Genomic DNA, 19,195 nt, shown 5'->3' with positions numbered 1-19,195 from the left:
AAAAGGCACAGTAAGAAAGAAAGATGTTCTGAATGAGGACACATTGTGAAAATGAAGTGGCCAGTGTGGATAATTTCAAGATTTCGAGTCTGGTTCTGGTCTATCGTAATGATTGGATACTTTCTTCAGGTTTTAGATAAGGTCTAAATTATAGTGTTTCTACTAACAAAATCTCACAGGTAGCTTTGATTGTTGGTTTTTTTTCCCTCTTTTCCTTTGTTCTTCTTTCTTTTTCTTTTTTTTTTTTTTCCTTTTTTTCTTTTTTATTTCCCTTTCCTTTTCCCTTTCATTTTTCCTTATTTTCTTTTTCCTTTCCCTTTTCTTTTTTCTTTCTCTTTCCCTTTTCTCTTTCCCTTTTCTCTTTCCCTTTTCTATTTCCTTTCCCTTTTCTTTTCCTTTTTCTCTTTTCTATTTCCTTTCCCCATCCCTCTCCCTTTCCACTTTCCCTTTCTTTTTCCCTTCCCCTTTCCCTCTCTGTTTCCCTTTCCACTTCCCCTTCCCTTTTTTTTTTTTTTTTCCCCTCTCCCTGATTATTTCATTTTATATGTAATGAACATTTCATTCTTCTCTGGGTATAAATATTACTCATCAAGGAGCCAGTTCCATGCTCCTCTGCCCTCTGTGTTCTCTCCTTCCAAGGAATGGGGTGCAGTTCCCCAGGGAGGCACCCTGTGCAATGCATCCTGCACCAAAACCCAGACCTGATGCTTCCTATGTATGAGTATTGCAGTGGGTGAAGCTGATTAGGAAACTTCTTGACTCATTCCTGGGCAAGCTGGAAAATGATCCCTGCTCTGTACAGTGAAGGATGTTATCTACCCTGCCCTATAATAAATCGAGAGAGGGGCTGGGGGTTGTCATCTGGTCTGGATTAGCATTGCTCCGCCTTGACAGTGCTCGCCAGGTGAGGACGTGGCTGTTTGGGGAGGTCCCTGAGGTACAAAGGCAGCATTGAGCACCTCCACTTTGGGGAAGGAAAGAAGCCAAGAAAGGAATGGGACAGCTTGCAGGGAATCTTAAATGACATTAATTGAAATCTTATCGCTTTCTTCATCTTAAGGTGAACCCAGGGCACAATAAAGAGCAATTATCTGCCATCTTTCTTCATCTGTCCCAAGTGCGGGGAGGGAAGGGTATATCCATCACTCTTTCTGCCTTTCTACCTTTTTTTTTTTCTTTCCTGCTGCAGACAATGCTATATATTTACAGACCTGTCACCTCTTCAAACCCCTCCTTTCACAGGAGAGCTGAACAAAAGCATGTGAAAGCAACGGAGCTGGGGAAAGAGGGGGCAATAGGAAACTGGAACCAGCGTAACAATGTGGGCTGCAGCCCTCGCAAAGCTGCTGACAGGGCTGCCCCATGCCCAGCTCCAGTGTGCCAGGGGCTCTGAGTCCAAAAGCAGTCACTGTGGTGTTGGAAGGGATCAAGCACAAACAGCTCTCACCACGAAATGTAACATGTGCTGTAGTTGCGGCTGTAGGGAGGAAATGTTATCAAACTGTAATAGGAAAACAAGGCCAAAGCCTAGAGGTCTTGGCTGGTAGAAAGAGGAGCAAAAGGCCATGCTTTGGCCATAAGAAAAGCCGGGTTTCTCTGTTGTTGCTTGCTTCCTTTTCACCTCTGTGTGCCTCAGTTTCCCTCCCTGCGAACGCACAGCCACACCTGTGTCCATTACTCAGAGCCCAAGGGCTGCTATGTGTTGCACAGGTTTGTCCCCAGCACAGCCCGTGTGGTCGGCAGGAGGGCAGGCACAGCTCTGCGTGGGGCCACGTCCCCATCCCCAACCTCTCACAAGAGATGCAGCATTTTTTTTTTACTCCAAGGCCGCGCCGCTCTCTGACAGTAAATCGATGCTACTGTAAACACAGGAACAAAGAAGCCTGCACAGGAGAGGGGGACAGAACAAGGAAAAGGGAGAGATGGAAAGCTGATAAGCAACCAAAGCTGAAACAATGTTGGGAAAAGCTGAATTGCTTCAGCACCTATTCATACCTCTGCTGGAGCTGGTCACCAGCACGTTCCCAAGGCCATCAAGGAAGCGGTGCGAGGGGAGAGCTGAGAGAACTGGGCCCCCAGGGAATGGTTGGGTGGTGTCACACTCTTGTTTGTCCTGTTGCTTCTGCAGTGCATGTGGGTTCCCTTTAGGTCCTCTGGGAGGGAATGCCATGGGAAACTAGGGCTTTATGAGCCAAGAGCCATGGCTTGCTTCTGTCCAGCTCTGCAGTGAAAGAACAGCTTTGGAGCCTGGCATGATTGATTTTGTGATGGTGTCTGGCTGCCTGTACCGAGGGCTCACCACCAAGGTGTGGGTTTTGGGTTTAATCCGTTGCATATTGGCCAACAAAACCACGGGACGTTGTTTAAGATCATGCTGATCAACGTGGCAGGAACACAGGTTTCCACAGGCAGTCATTAGCCAGGGGAGATTCATGTTGGTTAACAGAAATAATTTCTTGTCCAAAAGACTGTTGAGGTGTTGGCACAACTGCCCAGGGAAATGGAGGGGTCACTGTCCCTGGAGCTGTTCCAGAACCTTGGGGATGTGCTACTGAAGGACATGGTCAGTGGGCATGGTGGGATGAGTTGGGCTTGGGCTTGGAGATCTGTGAGGTCTTCTCCAACCTTAATGGTTCCGTGATTCCATGATGGAATGGAACCTGCTTGGACATTTTGCTGGGAACACATGCCATGGAAAATCCCAGCCTTCAATGGAGGCTGCATCTCCCTGGGGGCTTGGGGTTTAAGCATGCTTGTTCTCTAGCTGTTCTTCGGAAGGTTGCATGGAAGAATTTACGTGAATGATCCTGACTGGGGAGAGGGGAGGTCAGTGCATGCAGCTTGGTCCCCAAGCCCAACTATCTAGAAGGAATCAACAGAACAGCACTAAATGTAGTCCCCAGCATGGCAGTGGTTGGGCTTAATGGAAGCACTCAGAGTGCTGGAGCTCCTCAGGTTAAAGACTATGTGTACAGCGAGTTAAAAAAGCAAACAGTGTGAAATTTTGCGTGTGTTTTGCTATAGCTGTCTTCATTTATGAGAAACAAATCGTGTAATGTACCTCTTGCACATAGCTTGTTTATATAGGATGTACTTATTATTCCAGTGGGAGAGAAATCTGGTAGTTGTGATTATCGTTTCTGAATACGTAACCCACATAAGGCATAGAATTTGAATATGATGGTAAAATAGCAGAAGCAGGTTTCATAACTATACATGCGTATCCCTTAGCCATGGGAAACATCAGCAATTTTAACAGGCCTGAAAGGTGGAGGGAGGTGAATTTAATACAGTACAATAGTAAAGGTAATCCCAACAAAAGACAAGCATGGAGCAGTTACCAGAGTCACCACGGGCAGAGACAGTGCATGTTTTGTGTCCAACAATAGCGGCGTACGTGACTTGAAACGCTCCTTCCTTATAAAACCAAATACCCACTGGTTTGGCTTATTAGCACTAATCTTCAAAGGGAAGCACAGAGCTGAGGTTCCCTGAGCTCAGACCTGGGAGCTCGGCTCTGCTCTCTTCACAACGTGCCAGCGTGGCCCACACTGGACCTTGCACACCAGCTTTAACCTCCTGTGTTTCCATCAGGAGTGCCCAAAGCTGTGCAGAGATCTGTCTCTGTTGCGTGGTTTACATGCGAGAGCGCTGCAGTTGAACTTGCACTGAATCTGCAGAGTACATCGGGTTAAATGGACTATTACAATGGCAGGAGCTCATCTGGAACTAATAATTTTTGAGGCCACCAAAAAGTAAAAAAAAAAAAAAAAAAAAAGTTTAAAAAAAAAAAAAAAAAAGGGGGGAAAAAAGGCGTAGGGGGAGGAATGGTGGTGAGTTTGGTGGCCGGTGCCTAAAGCTTCTGCTGCCATCTACTGCATGTGGGTGGCAGCGGGACCGGCTGCGAGCGCGCTCGCTTGGGACTGAGGCTGCAGAAGAGGTTAAAGGCGAAGGATGGGCGCTGGGGGGTGGGAGCTGCACCCAGCTGTGCCCCCAAACCCGGCTCACAGCACTGCAGAGCATCGGGATGGGATGCCACAAACCCCCAGAGCGACGCTCGCAGGGTCGCAGGTCTCAGCCTTGCTCGCTCAGCGTTGCCACCCCTCACCAGGATTTTGGCTCTGTGCTATGGGAGCACTAACAAAGCACTCCCCAGCCTCACTCGAATCAGAAAACCACGGGCACACGGTGGCCAGCATCTGTTTTGCCTCAGAGCGCAGCGCAGAGGCGGGTGCTGGTGGTGGACCCACGCGCTGGAGCCAGCTCAAGCATTACGGTGCTCGCCGGCCTGGCGAGACAATAAAGGGAGCCTGTTTATTTATGATGGCTGGGCTCTAGCAGGTCGCTGGCATGGTCTCCAAGGGCAATGCATTCGAATCCCTTTCTCAATTTTCTCTCTTCCATCTCTCCGGGCTGCCTTCTGTTCTTTGTGCCTATTCTCCCAGGAGATGTGGTCTCGAAACAAATAGCTCACCAGCGCTGCGGCTCTTGGTTGCGAGGTTAAATAAGTTTAGGAGGAAAAGTACATTGGAGATGGTGCTGATCCAAGGGAAGGAGCCAAGCACACCATTGTCTTGAGGAGCTCAGAGCCCGCCGCGGTCATTTCCTGGGTACATCGGCATGTTGGCTAGGAATTGCTGCGAAGTGGAACTGGATTAAAAATAAAGCTGCTCTTGTGACAAAACAAACAACTGGGAATTGGCCTCTGGGCTTCTGTTCCTGGCTTTATGAAGGAGCGCACCACCATAGGGGAAAGGGAAGCTGTGGGATTCACAGAGCCAGGGAGGATGCTTGCAGTCAGGGCAGCCCTGCTGAGAGCATCACTGCAGTGCCTGGGTGCAGGAGGGACCAGGGGACCCTCTGGGCCTGGATGTGTTGTGTGGGAGAGCAGCAGCAGCCCCAGCTCCTTCTCCTGCCGTTACCTTCTGGGATCTCAGGGTTGGGGTAACGCAAAGCACTCAAGAAGCCGTTCTCACAGTGAGATGGGAATGAAAATGTGCCAAAAAAATGTTGAGTGCAGCTGGATCAGGTTGTGAATTTTTTCTCAGAGGGTGTCTGCTTCCCTCCACAGGCAACAGAGAGATCCAGGGAAAGTCAACATTCTCCTTGGCTCCTGGAGCTGTGAAGTTGGGTGATGGGAATGCCACACTTTGTCCACCTTTGCCTCTGACTCTCCATCCCTAAAACACATTCCCCCCCTGCACAGACGGTGTCAGGTGGCAGCTAGCTTCAGGGTGTGTTTATTTGGCTGCCACTCAGCTCACAGCTCCACTCCCCGTTCACTGGCTGTCCTCCTGGCCTTCCTCCCTGCGTGGCTGTCTAGTCGTCATCATCCTCCATCTGGGAAGCAGTGGGATGAGTCCCAGGCAGCCCCAGGCAGGTGCTCACACCAAACAGGAGGTCAGGACCTGGGCAGGGCAATGCTTCCAGGCACTGGGTGAACTCAGCCATGAGGATCTGGAGGATGTGGGCTTCTGAACGCTGACAGTTCACAGGGAAGAAAGAAACAGGTGCCCTAGAAGAGCCTGGGCTGCCGTTTTTCTTGTGTCCCACATTTGGCAGGTTGAGGAGCTTGTGGCAGGGCTGTGATGGTTAGCATGGATGGTTAGCATGGATGGTTAGCACAGCTCTTTCCTTCCCACAGACCGTCCCTTCCCTCCTTAAAGGAGGGGCTGGGCTATCTAGGAGCTCTTGGCTCCCCGTCCTAAATTCCAGCTTGCGTTCTGCTGCGAAATATCCTCAGTTATTTCATCTTTCCTGCCGAGAAAGGCTAAACATAACCGTTTAGGAGTCTGGCACGAGAAACTCGGGTTGCTTACTCAAAAGAGGAGCAGTGAGCCAGACCTTCAGCTGCACTCACTCAGCATCAGAGCGCATCTATTTGGTGAAATGCTTAACCCCCGCCGGGAAGGGCTTCTGCAGTCATAGCAGCACAGAATCATTTGAGTTGGAAAGGGACCTTTAAAGGCCACCTGGTCCAACCCTACTGCGAAGAACAGGGACACCCACAGCTCCATCAGGGTGCTAGCTGGAGATGTCTCTGTCCTCACCATGCACATGGCTGCCATGGAGAGGGAAGTGGGTGCATGGGAACGAGGTGCCACTTCTCGTACCTCCAGGGGGAGCGATCCGTTTCAGCAACGACAGGGAAAAGTCAGCTTCATTCATGAGGAAGGAAGCAACGGGGGAGGAAGGAACGGCTGTTTGTTAACGTTGCCTTAAGCTAAACGTTAATGAAGTGCAACACTTAAGATGCTTGCATGCCTCAGCGACGTCCACCGTGCTCACATGTTGCCTTTCTAATTATGTAGGTTAAAGCATGAGGTATGTGTGAAGAGGCTGCTGCCTGCTCATTACCTCTCTGCGAGTCGTAACTCTGCTTTGCCTGTAGCTGCTGGGGTGTCAGGTGTGCTTGCCAACAGCAATGGGAAAGCAGTGGCATCTTGTGCAGCATGGGAACGGGATGCAAAAAGCTGGTTCAGAGGAACGCTCTGCCTTTTATTGCATGAAAGACTCGGTAATGATTTTGGAAACCAGGAGCTGTTTTATTTACCCAGTCCATTTTTATTATTAAGGAGGGGGCGGGAAAGCAAAAAAAAAAAAAAAAAGAAAGAAAAAAGAAAACAGACAAAAAATTCCTTCAAAATTGTGCAATAATAACACTGCAGAAATCAGTGAATGGAGGAAAAAAAAAAAAAGAGACACAGAGTAGTAATTCAAACAGTACAGTATTAAACATCACTCAAGGAACCTGATTAGAAGTGGAGGCTACTACAGACCTCACCAGGCTGCTTGGAGCCCACCCCAGGGCTGTCACTGGTAGGGCTGTACCAGGAGCCCTGTGGATCCCAAAGTAAATAACTCCATGGTTCCCTGTCTGTTCTGAAGTCCATTTGAAGGAGATTGAAAGTTGTTTTGGGAAATGGTATTTGGGTCTCTCCTGAATGGAGTTTTACCTTTCCACTCGTGAATTGCTGAAGTCTGCCTCTACAAAAAGATTTCACATTTTGTGATGCCACTCTGACCTGAGAACACGAAGGACCTTTACAGCCTCAGCTTGTTGTTCAAATGGACTTAAGAACACCAGCCAGCATCTGCAGTGGGCTCAAACACAGGTACCAGAAGTTTCTCCCAGCCCCTGTGCCTCCCATACCCTTTTTCTCCTTACAGATCCCAACATTTCTCTGGCTTCCCATCATGTCAACCCAGGCCACCTCCCAAAAGGGAAAGGATTCATGTCCCACTGCATCAAGCTACTGAAAAATAAAAGAAAGGAACAAAATATGCATCCACATCCATGTACCGTATGTACACCAGAACCCTCCCACCCCATATACATCTCTGTGAACAAGATTCCGTGCTTCAAAAGTTCATAAAAATATACAATTTACCCAGAACTGCATCTATCCTGCCCATTCCCTGCCTGGAGCTTAGACTTCCCTATTTATATATAAAATACACTAGCCCTGTAAAGTTGCTTTGCTGAGAGCACAGAGGGAATTTTTGCAGTGTGAGGGACTGCCCCACATGTTGCAGTGCAGCGAGCAGAGGTGCAGGAGCTCTGCACAAAGGCAAGGGTTGCACTGCACAAGCCCTCCCTGCATTGCACTGGGGACATTTTTGGAATATGGTATTCTAGCAGACCGCCTCCTGGCAGCGCTCGCAGCATCACAGCACAAAGGAGCCTTTCATTGCAGCCAGAGGTGACCCATCCCAGCCGAAAGCATCCAGCCAAGGGATTGCTGCAGAATGCAAAGTGGCTTCAAGGTTCCCTTTTGGCATCCACCTTCTGCAGCCCTCCCTCAAGCAGTTTTCCCCAGGGGAGCAGAGCAGCAGAATTTCCCCATTACTCACTCTCTGAGGGTACCACCTTGTGGGATACCACGCTGCAGTTCTCGGATACCAGTGCCAGAATTAATATTTGCTTAATGAGGAAGGGATGCAATGCTTTTAACTCTGCTTTCAGCCTCCCCCATCCCTGCTGAAATATAATAAATCTTCTGATTTATATCTATAGGATCGTTTTGCCTCTGGGTCAGGGTCTGCTCTCCTTGCAGCTGTCACTTCAGACAACTTGAGATATACAAGCTGGGTGGATCTACTCAAGATTTTTGCCCAAGAACAGCACCTGACCCTCAAACATGGTAAAAATATTGCAACTTGGCCAGCTTGCTGCTGCTCCTAAAATCTGGTTGTGGTTTGGTCCCAACTCTAGGGGGGGAAGTCTGTCACTGGGAATGAGAACACCAGTAATTAAAAATAGAGTCAGTATTTCTATAGCGTATCAAACCTTGCAGAACCTCAACGCTTTATGCATCTTCAGAAAGTGGAATTAAACGGGTCGGTTGCATATCAAAACATAGTTGGCCTCTCTCGTTTCATCTGTAGGAAGACTACACAGCAAAAATACTTTTGGTTTAAACCAAGGAACAGGTATGACAAGACAGTGTGCTCTATTTGCACTGGCACGGAGCTCCTGGGCTTTGCATATATAGAATATGGCCGAGCGTGAGCCGTGGGCACCCGCTCATATCGCGCTCTTGGGTTGGCAAGTAGTGGGATTGGAGGGGAAATTCACCAAAACAATAACTTCAACGACGGGAAAGAGACATTTCTACTGCTCTGTAGCCAGTATTATGGCCGTAGCACGTGTGGCACGATGAGTGATAGGGATATATTAGAGATATGTTATTCAGAAGCAGAAGGTGCAACCGCAGCTACTTGTAGGAAATGGTGATGAAGGAAAGCAAAGCCCGCTGCGAGACGGGTGGAGATGTGTGGTACCTGCAGCTCTGTGACTGCAGAGCTGGTGGAGGTCCCACTTCCATCCCTCCAACATCTTCACACCTCAAGCAGCAACACAGGGAAAGCTTTCCTGGGAACAACGTGCTAAGGTGGTGGCAATTTGTCACACCGACATGAATTACAGACTGATTACATCACAGCCAGCAGGTCAGCAACTGCTGAGAGACTGTCTTTGAACGAGGGGAAAAATGTGTAAAACGAAGGATTGCTATTCTCATGGCAAGAACAATGGTGGGGATGCCAAGATACTACTGCCTCGCAAGATAAAGTGGCACATGTTCTACACAATAATGTGTACAACGTCTGACGGCTTCAGAAATCTGTTCTCGAGCAGATTTCCCAATAAATTAACACAACAAAAATTCTTTCATATAAAACAAAGTCCAAAGGATTATTTTTTTTTTAAAGTAAAAGCAAAACCTTCAGGGACTATATTACTTATCTCTCTCTACATATATAATCTCCTGAATTTTTTTTTAAATAAATTTATTCTCATCTTAGAAAAATAAATTGAGTAGCCAATTTAGTCAACGGAAAATATCTCACAGACTTAAAAGCATGCCCAGCAAGCATAGCCTTGTAAGACTAAATCAATGTTAAATCAAAGCAATTTGTTACTAAACCAAACTAGTTTGCAATTCACAGTTGATTACTACAAAGTGTTTCTTAAATTTTTTGGCCCATAGAAAAATAACATATTGCAACTCAAAGTGCATTTTTAAAATAAACAATCAACTATTTTTATCAAATAAAATATTTACACCATTTGGTTTTTACAGTCAGAAACGCGCTTTCATGCGATGACCATGGGGACATCATCTGAAAATCCAGTTATCATGGGAGCTTCGTCATCCTCATCTCCTGGAAAACAAACCCGGAGCTCTTTTACACTGCCCTTGGTTTCAGGTTGGATATCAGGAAAAAATTATTCTCTGAAGGAGCTGCACTGCACAGCTGCCCAGGGAGGTGGTGGGGTCACCATCCCTGGAGCCGATCAGGAAATGTGGGGATGTGGCACTGAGGGACGTGGGCAGTGGGCATGGTGGGATGGGCTGGGGTTGGCCTTGGGGATCTGAGAGGTCTTTTCCAACCTGAATGATTCTATGATTCTATGGGACACAGCTGAACCGGCCCCAGAACTGCCCCCAAAACTAGTGCATCAGCATGTTGCTCTTACTGGTTGTTGTATTTGTGATACCCAGGATTTTATGAATTTTCATTAGTAGGGGGTGTTTAAGTGAAGCTACTAACAACATACACCCTGAGACAGGTTTATACTCTTAGAATCAGATCAAACCCATAAGGAGTTCTACACTAAAGATGTCCCAGAGCATGATAAAGGATTTAGGTCGTGTGCTGATCTGGAGTACCTGAGATCCCAATGCATGACCCCAAAAGTTATGCTAGGCTGATGGTTGGACCTGATGATCCCAAGGCTCTTTCCCAACCTCAACGACTGTACAACTCTTTGATTCTACATACCTAAGTCGTCCCCTGAGGAGAAGATGGCCGAGCCCAGGCGGGAGCTGTAGTGGCTGTTGGCGAAGGCGGTGAAGCTGCTCTGCAGCCGGCGGTGCCTCGTGTACAGCACCACAAAGCCAGCCCCCAGGGCCACCAGCAGCAGGAACAGGATGGGGACCACAATGGCAGCCACGTCAGTGGACCTGCCTATTTTAGATTCAGAGGAGTCTTCACCTACAGAGCAGGGAGGCAGGGAAGCACCACTTGTAACCAAAATGACATTTATCCCGCTGCTACTTGTGCTGTGTCCTGAGGGCGTGGGGTTTTGTGGAACAAACCCAACCCAAATACATCCAACTTTTTCATCCTATGACTTCAGGATGGTTTCTTCAATACAGACCTGCTAGGATGCAAAGCCACCAAGTGGCCATCTGTATAATACCTCACTATCTCCTGTTGGGTCCATTTTTGAGGCTATTGTTAGTAGTGTTCATGGAGGAAGAGGGGGCTGTGCCAGTGACTTACCAGCTCCCAGCTCATCGTAGAGAAGCGTGGCCGGCTCCCCACACATCTGCCCACCATACAGACACCTGGCCCTGACTGCAAAGGAGTAGTTGTGACCTATCTTCAGGTTGGAAACTTTGAAGAAGTTCTCGGTGGTATTCCCAAGATAGGCCGTGCGGTTCACCAGGCTGTCAAACATGAGAACCTCATAACCCTGAGTGGGGCAAAAACAACAACACATGTCAGCAGGGACTCTCAGAGCATCCTGTTGTATTTACAGGGTAATGTCGGGAGCCCTGCAAGCAACTCCCCTCCCAGCATTAATGAAATGCTGCCTGTAGGATGGGGGAGAGTGCCCCTTACCCGGCTCTCATTGAAATTGCTTTCCTTTAACGCCAAACTCTTCCAAAAGAGCAAAATGTGGTCATTTTCTGCTATAATTTTTAAGGCATCTGGTGCAGAGAGCGGAACTGCAAATGAGAGAAAACAGCAGGAAGGTTAGGTTTGGTTAGGAGTGCCACTTGTTTTCTGGTTGAGAAGCAGCAAGGGGGGCGCTTCCAAAAGGGGCAGGGGGCTTTATTTGTCAGCATAGCACAGGCTGTGCTGGAGGGGGGGTATGGCTGGTAGGATCTGCTGGTGGGTTTTACAGTAGGATGGCATTTCGTATCAATACTTCTTCCTTTACCTGTGCTAATCATCATGCTGGATTCTTTGCTCATGTTTCCCAGTTGAACAATCACGTGGTATTTGCCTCCTGGTTCGAGCTTCTTAATGGTGTATTCCACCGTGCTGTTCCGTGTTTTCACTTTGTAGATTTTATCTGTTTTTCTTACTAAATCTTTAACTGCAACAGCGTACAACTGAAGGGGAGAAAAGGCAGGCACAGTGAATGACAGATCTCACTTTCCTGCAGACTCACGAGCAATCTCATGCAATGTTAGGACATCAGACTGGGGGGTAAAGATGGCATTAAGGCATGCCTGTACTCTACAGAAACCTGGCAGATAGTCAGACTTTGAGCCCCTTGCTGCACAAGCTGGAGCCCTGCCTGAGATGGCTATTTACAGATAGACAAAATGCAGTTGCTGGGACTTGTGTCCCAGATGAGGGGCTCAATCTCTTCTCCCAGGTAACTAGTGATAGTACAAAAGGTAAAGGCCTTCACTTGCAGCAGGGGAGGTTCAGTTTGGACGTTAGGAAAAACCTCTTCTCCAAAAGGATGGTGATGCAGTGGCACAGCTGCCCAAGGAGGTGGTTGGGGTCACTGTCCTGAACAGCAGGGATGTGGCACCTGGGGACATGGTGAGTGGGCACGGTGAGGATGGGTTGGGGCTGGGCTTGGTGATCTGAGAGGTCTCTTCCAACCTTAATGGTTCTATGATAAGGGCAAAAGGAAAATTGCAGATTGTATTTATCAATGAGCAGAGATGGAATGCAAGCCAGTGCCATGTCAGAGTTTCTACCATTTCCAGAAAGATTTAAACCTTTGCTGCTAAAGCCTGGGGACCAGCTTAGGAGGGGTAAGTTGATGATGGGGCAGGGATCTGTCTGTGAATCGGGGCTTTGTGTGCAAAGGAAGAGGAGAAGGCTCTGAGGTCCTACCATGTCCTGGTCAGGTGAATCATAGGGAGATTCCCACTTGATGACGGCGAAGGTCTTGCCTGTGAGCACTGCATGGAGGTGCCTCGGGGGCAGCCGGTTGTCTGGGATCATCTTCACCACGACGTAATCAGATGGTGGCCCTTGGTAGGGAGACATCACACGGACCTTGAAGGGACGACCCAGCAGTTAGTGCGGTGCTTTCAGGCTTTAGTGCCAAACCCAAGCCCATCGCGAGGGTGGGAGGGGATCAGAAAAGCAGCCTACCAAGAACAGGTACTGCTCGTCCCGCTGCACGATGACAGTGGCATTGTGGAAGGTTGTGGTGGTGTTGTGAGGGCTCCGGTACAGCTCCAGGAAGGACGTGGCATAGAAGATGCCATAGACCTGCAGAGGAGAGGACAAGAGGGATGGAACAAAGCTTGTCATGGCACGGAGCTCCCACCCAAACCTTGCTGTGCTGCTGCTCTTTAGGGATTTTTTCCTCCTGGGTTCAAGTTTAGCTCTGGTCTGACAATCAGGTTGCCCAGCAGCCCTCTCCTTAGATTAAGGTCCTCATCTGAGGAACCTGCTCCCACATCCATCAGTTAGATGGCCGCAGGAGCATCATGATGTTATCTGTATTTCAGCCACTTCTCTATGTAACAGCAGCTCAACCAACAAACAACAAAAAGCCTTTCTGTGCCAGTATGGAAGTGGCAGCAAGCACTTTTCCTTACATTTTTTTACCAGAAATTTTTCAGGGTTTTTGACCTCAGCCCCAACAAACAATCCCGTTCTAAAATGTCTTTTTTTCTAAGCTATGATTCAGACCCCATCCCAGTGAGTGAGAAAGGAGAGCCTCAGGGCCTTACAACATCCCTCGGTCCGGTCCAGGTGCACTCCACTGCTGTCTGGTTGATGGCTCTGGCCTTGAGACTTGGTGGGATGGGTCTCGTCCCGCTGGTCACAACATGCACAAAAGACAGAGGGCTGTCACCCAGCTCTGTCTTAGCCCAAGCAGAGATTTCATACGGGGTCTGAGCTGTCAGGTTGGCCACTGAGCAAGGAGAGAGATTCGCACTGTTAGGTGAGGCACGGTGGAAGCATCGGGAAATGGTCAGCAGCATTAAATGGTCTCAGACAGGATTGTCTCTCTCTTGGTTTGTGTTGTCCTTCATTCTGATTAGTTTCCTTTGCACGGAATCACCTGGGTATCTAAGCTAGTTTTGCTTGCCCGTGTTAGGATGCTTTCCCAAATCTCGACTGTGCATGTTAGTTATTCCTCCAAACCCCAAATTAAGCTGATTAACAAGGACACGCACTGTAGACAAGCCCAATAAACTGTTGACCTTTTGCAGAATCAATAAACAAAATCCCTGTGATGAGAAAAGGCCAGTGCATCTCTAGGGAATAAATCCCAAATCTGCTTGAAATCTCCACACTCTAAGAAGAGAGACCAGAGTTTTACCAGTCTGTCCTCTCAGGATTTTCTCTTAACATACTCAGCTGAGTTGCAGTGACAAAAAAAACCCCAACCCTGTAGCTGTCAGTAAAACCCTCCATTTGGGGCTGACCAAAGCAAAACTTTACATCTAAACAATTTACCTTTTTGGACTGACTTTTCTCCTTCTATGGTCAGAGTTCTTCTTTCCTGCCTGTGTGCATCAAATGTCCAGCAGATGTTGACAACGTAACCGCTGACCTGTCAAGCAGTGATGGCACACGATACGAACTGACGTAAGTTCAGCTATTTTGGATGCAGTGAAAGAGTCATCACTTATGTCTTTAAGTCATATTTTCCATCCTAATTAAGACAGCTGGGACAGCTGATGAGTAGTAATTGGGAATGGAATAATTAGTTTCAAAATATGATTGCAGTACTACACTGGGTGGTAGTTTATCCCATCCAGTATTTACCACTTACCCAACTTTTCTGTTATTGATGTTTCAGAAGTAAAGAGTAGAATTTTACCTTGATATTAGTATTCATTTTTAGACTGAAGCTTATGGAGTCTTCAGTGTAGCCCTCAATGCGTATGACAGGTGGAGGAATGACTGGAAGGAAAGGGAGAAATGGTTGTTATTGCAATCCCAATAAACTTCATAGAAAGTCCTGATGGCTCTTCTACCTCTGCTTTCCAACTATCTCCAATGATCAGGTTCTCCCACATTTCACACAATCAAGAATTCTGCATTTTTAGTAGCACGATGTTTTCTTTCCTTTCTTTGTCAACGCCGTGAGCGTGCACTTTTATCTAACAAACTAGAAAGCAGACAATTCTGACATCAGAATATAGACTAGGAAAAAGTCTTGTCAGGAATACAAATGACTTCAAAAGGCTTATCAAACAGCACTTCAGAGGGAAACAATTTATCGTGTTGTTTGGGTTTACCTACTGTCAGACTGCAATGCTGCAACACTTTCTGGGAACCTCAGTAGTCTTTTAGTGCTCTAATCTACCTGAAATGCAGCAGCCATCACAATCACAAGCAAGAAGATGAATTAGCAAGCATTCTCTCAATGAGTGATGCTGGAAGAGCTGGTGGAGGTGCATCCTGCCTAGCCCAGCATAGGACCTACATGAGTCAATGGCAATCCACCTTTGAGCCATGTATAGCAACATCAACTGGAATAACAGCACTCACCTTTGCCTTTTATGGTGGTTATGGATTTAGAGATGCTCCAATTTCCCACTCCTCGGCTGGTCACCGCAGCAACCTTCCAAATGAGGGGGTCAGTTAATGTGAATGAATGTCACCAGCAATACATGATGCAAACAGAGAGAGGTGAGAGCAAGGTTATGGACACGGCGGAGCTCAGGGAAAAGGACTTTGAAGCAAACAATAGCTAAATTACTTGGCAATAAAATGCTTATTACAGAGATAAAGCAGTCTACTTTAAGTACTTTAAAGAATCTAAATGGAGGAAGGGGCATCCTCTCTGCAGATAACTACTCTCTTATAAAATCCTATAACCATGGAACAGAATGGATCAGCCCCAGTGTAGGTAAGAATCATGCTTGTATCCACAGGTACCCATGCTCATCCTTCACGTGGACACTGGCAGTGTACATTCCCCAGGGCTGGCATGCTTTCACTTCTTATCCATTCTATCTGCAGTCACCCAGCCTCTCCCACATGTGTGCCTTCTCCACACCTACCTGCTGCTCTTTGCAGTCATTCAGCCAGGAGCAAATTTATCTCTGCCCCAGATCTGGAGCAGTTGCAGTGACACTGGAATGGGCAATTGGTAGCATAGATTTCATAACACAGCCTGGCCACTTGGGTGGAGGAACGAACCAAGGGGCACAGCTCTGGTCTTAAATCTATACACACTGTCAGCGCAAATGCCAGCACCCCACTGAGGGCTGATATTAAAAGGCTGGATTTTAACATCATACTTTTTCAGCAATTAGTTGGCTGCACAAGACTAGAACTGCCTAGCAAACAGTAACGAGGTCGTGCAGAACTCTCCTATAGACTGAGCTCTGAAGATGCTCACCCGAACTGTGTACAATGTGTTGACCTGTAAGTTCTTGATCTCAGTGTAGTTCTTGGTGGTTCTAAGGGATGACCACTCCTTGGATCCACTGCTGCTGTATTCCACCTAGAAGCACCAAAACTGGGGATGAGGACTCCAGGGTCAACAATTCTGTAGGTCTTTATGCCAAAATGTCAGCAAAAAGAATTAATCAAGCTTAGAAAGGAAGCCAGAGAGAAAATTATGGTTTTGAGGATTGTGTTGCTGTCTACAGCCCCACAACGTCGCTCTCAGCAGATTTCCTCCACTAACCATGTCCCTCCAACCCCCTGCAGATGGCCGTGCTCAGAACAGCAGCTGGACTCACAATGAATTCCCGTATGAGGCCATGGGCGTTCACAGGAGCACTCCAGCTGCACAACACCACCCCCTCAGCTTCTTTTTTGAGGGCCAACTGCAGGTTAAAGGGAGCATCCGGCACTGTGGGAAGAAGCACAGGCATTAGGTTTGGTCAGAGCTGTCACCTGAGGAGCAGCAATAGGAGGGCAGGGTCTGCCAACAAAGCACCCTCACTCGGCCAGTGAACCCTTCTAGTGATAGCAGTGATGCTAGGTGTGCTGGTTCATTGGGTTTTTTTTGAACCCCTTCCTTAACCCAAGCTCCAGCTAAAAGCACACAGCTCTGCTTACGTCCTTCGGGCACCCGCAGGGTGATGAAGTCGTTGGTATTGTAGACTCTGCTGAGACACTGCACCTGCACCTTCACCTGGTAGGTGCAGTCAGGCTTGAGGACCTTCAATACGCTGCTGGTTTTGTTGCTGTGGGTTTCCAGAACCTTCCAGATGCTTTCTCCAACCATCCTGCACGAGATTCAAACCCCTTTGGTCAGGGATGTACTTGGTGACAGAGGGGGACATGTAATCTCCTTGTATTTTAAGAGCTTGCTGCTTAGATTTCTGAGCAGCAAAGCCCATAACCAGCTTGGAAAGCTGTTGCAAAGTCAGAACTAAGTGTAGCTCGGTGCTTCATTGGCACCATCACTATCCTCTGAGGTTTGCTCTCACTGCTGTGCTCTAATTTCTTGACTTTGTTCTCATTGTTAGCAGTCCCACAAAGACCCAAGCAGAAACAGAACACCCAATATGCCCACATTTCTGTAGAGTAAACAATCTGAAGGAAACAAAGACAGCTTTTCACAAAGGTCCCCTAGCTGCAGCTATTTTGGGGCTGCTTTGCAACCAAGCATTAGAAGATTTTCCAACTAGAAATAGATTGCAAAGCTCTGCCTTTTGAAATCTGATTCAGTACAGGGCATTGCTGTAAACACAAGTGCTGATCACAGTGAGGCAGTGGGGTACCTGTAATACACGTTGTAGACACAGGAGGTCGAGGACATCTTCTTTGGCCGAGCCCACGTCAGGGTGATGGCACCAGAGAAGTCAGCCGTCCACTGCAGGTTCTGTACCTTGTACACAATGGTGTCATCTACAACAGAGAGAGTGAGGCTGCAGGAGGGAATTCAGCCCTTTGCCCAGAACAGGAGTTCAGTTCCACTGCCAATCCACGGAGGGAGCATTGGCACTGTGCAGATGAGGGGTGTAATGTAGGTGGGGTGGGCAGTGCAGAGTAGGACTGTAACCCTGATGCTCCTGCTTCTCCCCAGAACATTTTGTAGTTGCCTTTGTGTTGCTATTGCCCAAAGAAATAAAAAGCATGGCTGCTGATGAAATACTCTTTATCAACATTTCAGAAGTGTATCGACGCAGGCTAAGTCGCTGCCCTGCTTGTTTGATGAATCTGGGCTGTCACAGACTCCCCACCCAGGCCCCTCTTTGCATGGTGTCACATCTCGCATTCCAAAGCTGAGGCTGGGAAGCAGGGCAGAGCTCTGGTGCAGGTTTCCAGGGGAAAACAGATGGTTTTCCCTGGGTGTTCATTCCCCATGAATCTCAGTAGTGCCTTCCCCCAACCTCTCCCAATCAATATTTAATTAAAGCACTAAAACCTGGCTGATGCTCAAGCACTGAGCAGCTCCGTAGGACCATGCTGAACCTCATGGCTGCACACAGGCAGCAACTGATCATGGTCATCTGCCCAGGGGTGATGGTGGAGAGGTGCAAGCTGGGTCACCATATAAAGGAGCACAGGGCTGGGGACAGTCCCTTCACCCATGGGCCGTGTAAAATGGACAGCTGTGCTTCCTTGCATCCTAAAGCTGGTTTGTGTGTCTGAAATTGTTGGAGCACAAAATCTCAGTGCAGAAGCTGGCTGGCAAGTTTATCCCAGCTGGTTAAGAATGGGCAAAGAAGCAATCTGGACATAACGCTACATCCAGGGTGTGTGAATTAAAAGTTGTGCATGCAGGAGAGCTCACATGCATGAAAATACAGAGCAGGGAGGTGGGTCAGACTGCAGCTCACCCGTGCAGTTCCTCTCATCGCTGCCATCGGAGCAGTCCAGGTACCCATCGCAGCGTTCAGTCACCAGCAGGCAGGCCTCCCCATCCTCACAGCGGAAGCCCTGGGGGCACGACAGCGAGCTGTGTGTTGCTGCAAGCAGAAAGGATGCAGGGCTCAGTGAAGGGAAGGTCCCTGCAGGAATGGGGCTGGGTGCTGGCGTAAAAGCAGGAATGATGCATGGATGGAGCACAGAGTGCCATTAACTGTCCTATCTCCACTTTGCTGCATGTTCTGGCTTGATCACACCCACCATCAGAAGGATCCAGCAGGGAAGTGGTGGAGTCACCATCCCTGAAGGTATTTAAGAGATGTGTGGACATGGTGCTTAGGGACGTGGTTCACTGGTGGACTTGTAGTGTCACATCATGGTTGGATATAGAATGCTGGGTCATGGTTGGACTTGTAGTGCTACATCATGGTTGGGCTTGATGATCTCATGGGTATTTTCCAGCCTAATGGCTATGATTCTATAAAATTAATAGCTGGACTTCTAATGGGAAAAAAAACCAAAACATTGGCATGTGGGGCTTTTTTTCCCATTTTTACTGCCAGGATTCCACCAGCATCAACCCTTCCCATCCCCTCATAGAGCATCCCAAGGGATGGAACCAGACAAGATGCTCTCAGCCCCACACTCACGGCAGTTCCTCTCATCGGTGCCATCCTGGCAGTCCCGCCGGCCGTCACAACGCTTCCAGTTGGGGATGCATTTGTGCAGCTGCTGGCATTCAAACTCGGCCCTGCTGCACCGGCCGCGCGGCGCTGGGGGGCTGGAACTCACATTGGGGTCTGCGGGTGGGAGAAGCGAGGAGAGAACCCAGCAGCACCGACAGCGGTCCCAACTTCACTAGATGGCATTGGTCCCGGTTCCACTAGATGGCAATGTCCTCCCATCTAGCAACTAG

At 48.2% G+C, this 19,195-nt stretch overlaps 1 protein-coding gene across 1 annotated transcript in view; it reads right to left on the bottom strand.

The window, feature by feature from the left end:
* Positions 1-9,516: 9,516 nt before the first annotated feature.
* Positions 9,517-19,195, bottom strand: part of SORL1 (sortilin related receptor 1) — a 35,719-nt gene continuing 26,040 nt past the window's right edge. The window contains exons 32-48 of the mRNA XM_031599811.2: positions 18,930-19,079; positions 18,252-18,380; positions 17,190-17,316; positions 16,522-16,691; positions 16,200-16,312; positions 15,854-15,958; positions 14,998-15,070; positions 14,324-14,406; positions 13,957-14,053; positions 13,224-13,408; positions 12,637-12,756; positions 12,373-12,537; positions 11,456-11,630; positions 11,134-11,240; positions 10,792-10,984; positions 10,288-10,500; positions 9,517-9,666 (exon numbers count right to left, since the gene is read on the bottom strand). Of these exons, the coding sequence (XP_031455671.2) occupies positions 9,599-9,666; positions 10,288-10,500; positions 10,792-10,984; positions 11,134-11,240; positions 11,456-11,630; positions 12,373-12,537; positions 12,637-12,756; positions 13,224-13,408; positions 13,957-14,053; positions 14,324-14,406; positions 14,998-15,070; positions 15,854-15,958; positions 16,200-16,312; positions 16,522-16,691; positions 17,190-17,316; positions 18,252-18,380; positions 18,930-19,079 (2,273 nt within the window). The 3' untranslated portion in view covers positions 9,517-9,598. The remainder of the gene's footprint in view (positions 9,667-10,287; positions 10,501-10,791; positions 10,985-11,133; positions 11,241-11,455; positions 11,631-12,372; positions 12,538-12,636; positions 12,757-13,223; positions 13,409-13,956; positions 14,054-14,323; positions 14,407-14,997; positions 15,071-15,853; positions 15,959-16,199; positions 16,313-16,521; positions 16,692-17,189; positions 17,317-18,251; positions 18,381-18,929; positions 19,080-19,195) is intronic.

The sequence above is a fragment of the Phasianus colchicus genome, chromosome 23 (assembly GCF_987193195.1).
Source record: "Phasianus colchicus chromosome 23, bPhaCol1.hap1.1, whole genome shotgun sequence".
NCBI classification, from domain to species: domain Eukaryota; kingdom Metazoa; phylum Chordata; class Aves; order Galliformes; family Phasianidae; genus Phasianus; species Phasianus colchicus.
This window is presented reverse-complemented; position numbering and strand designations above follow the sequence as displayed.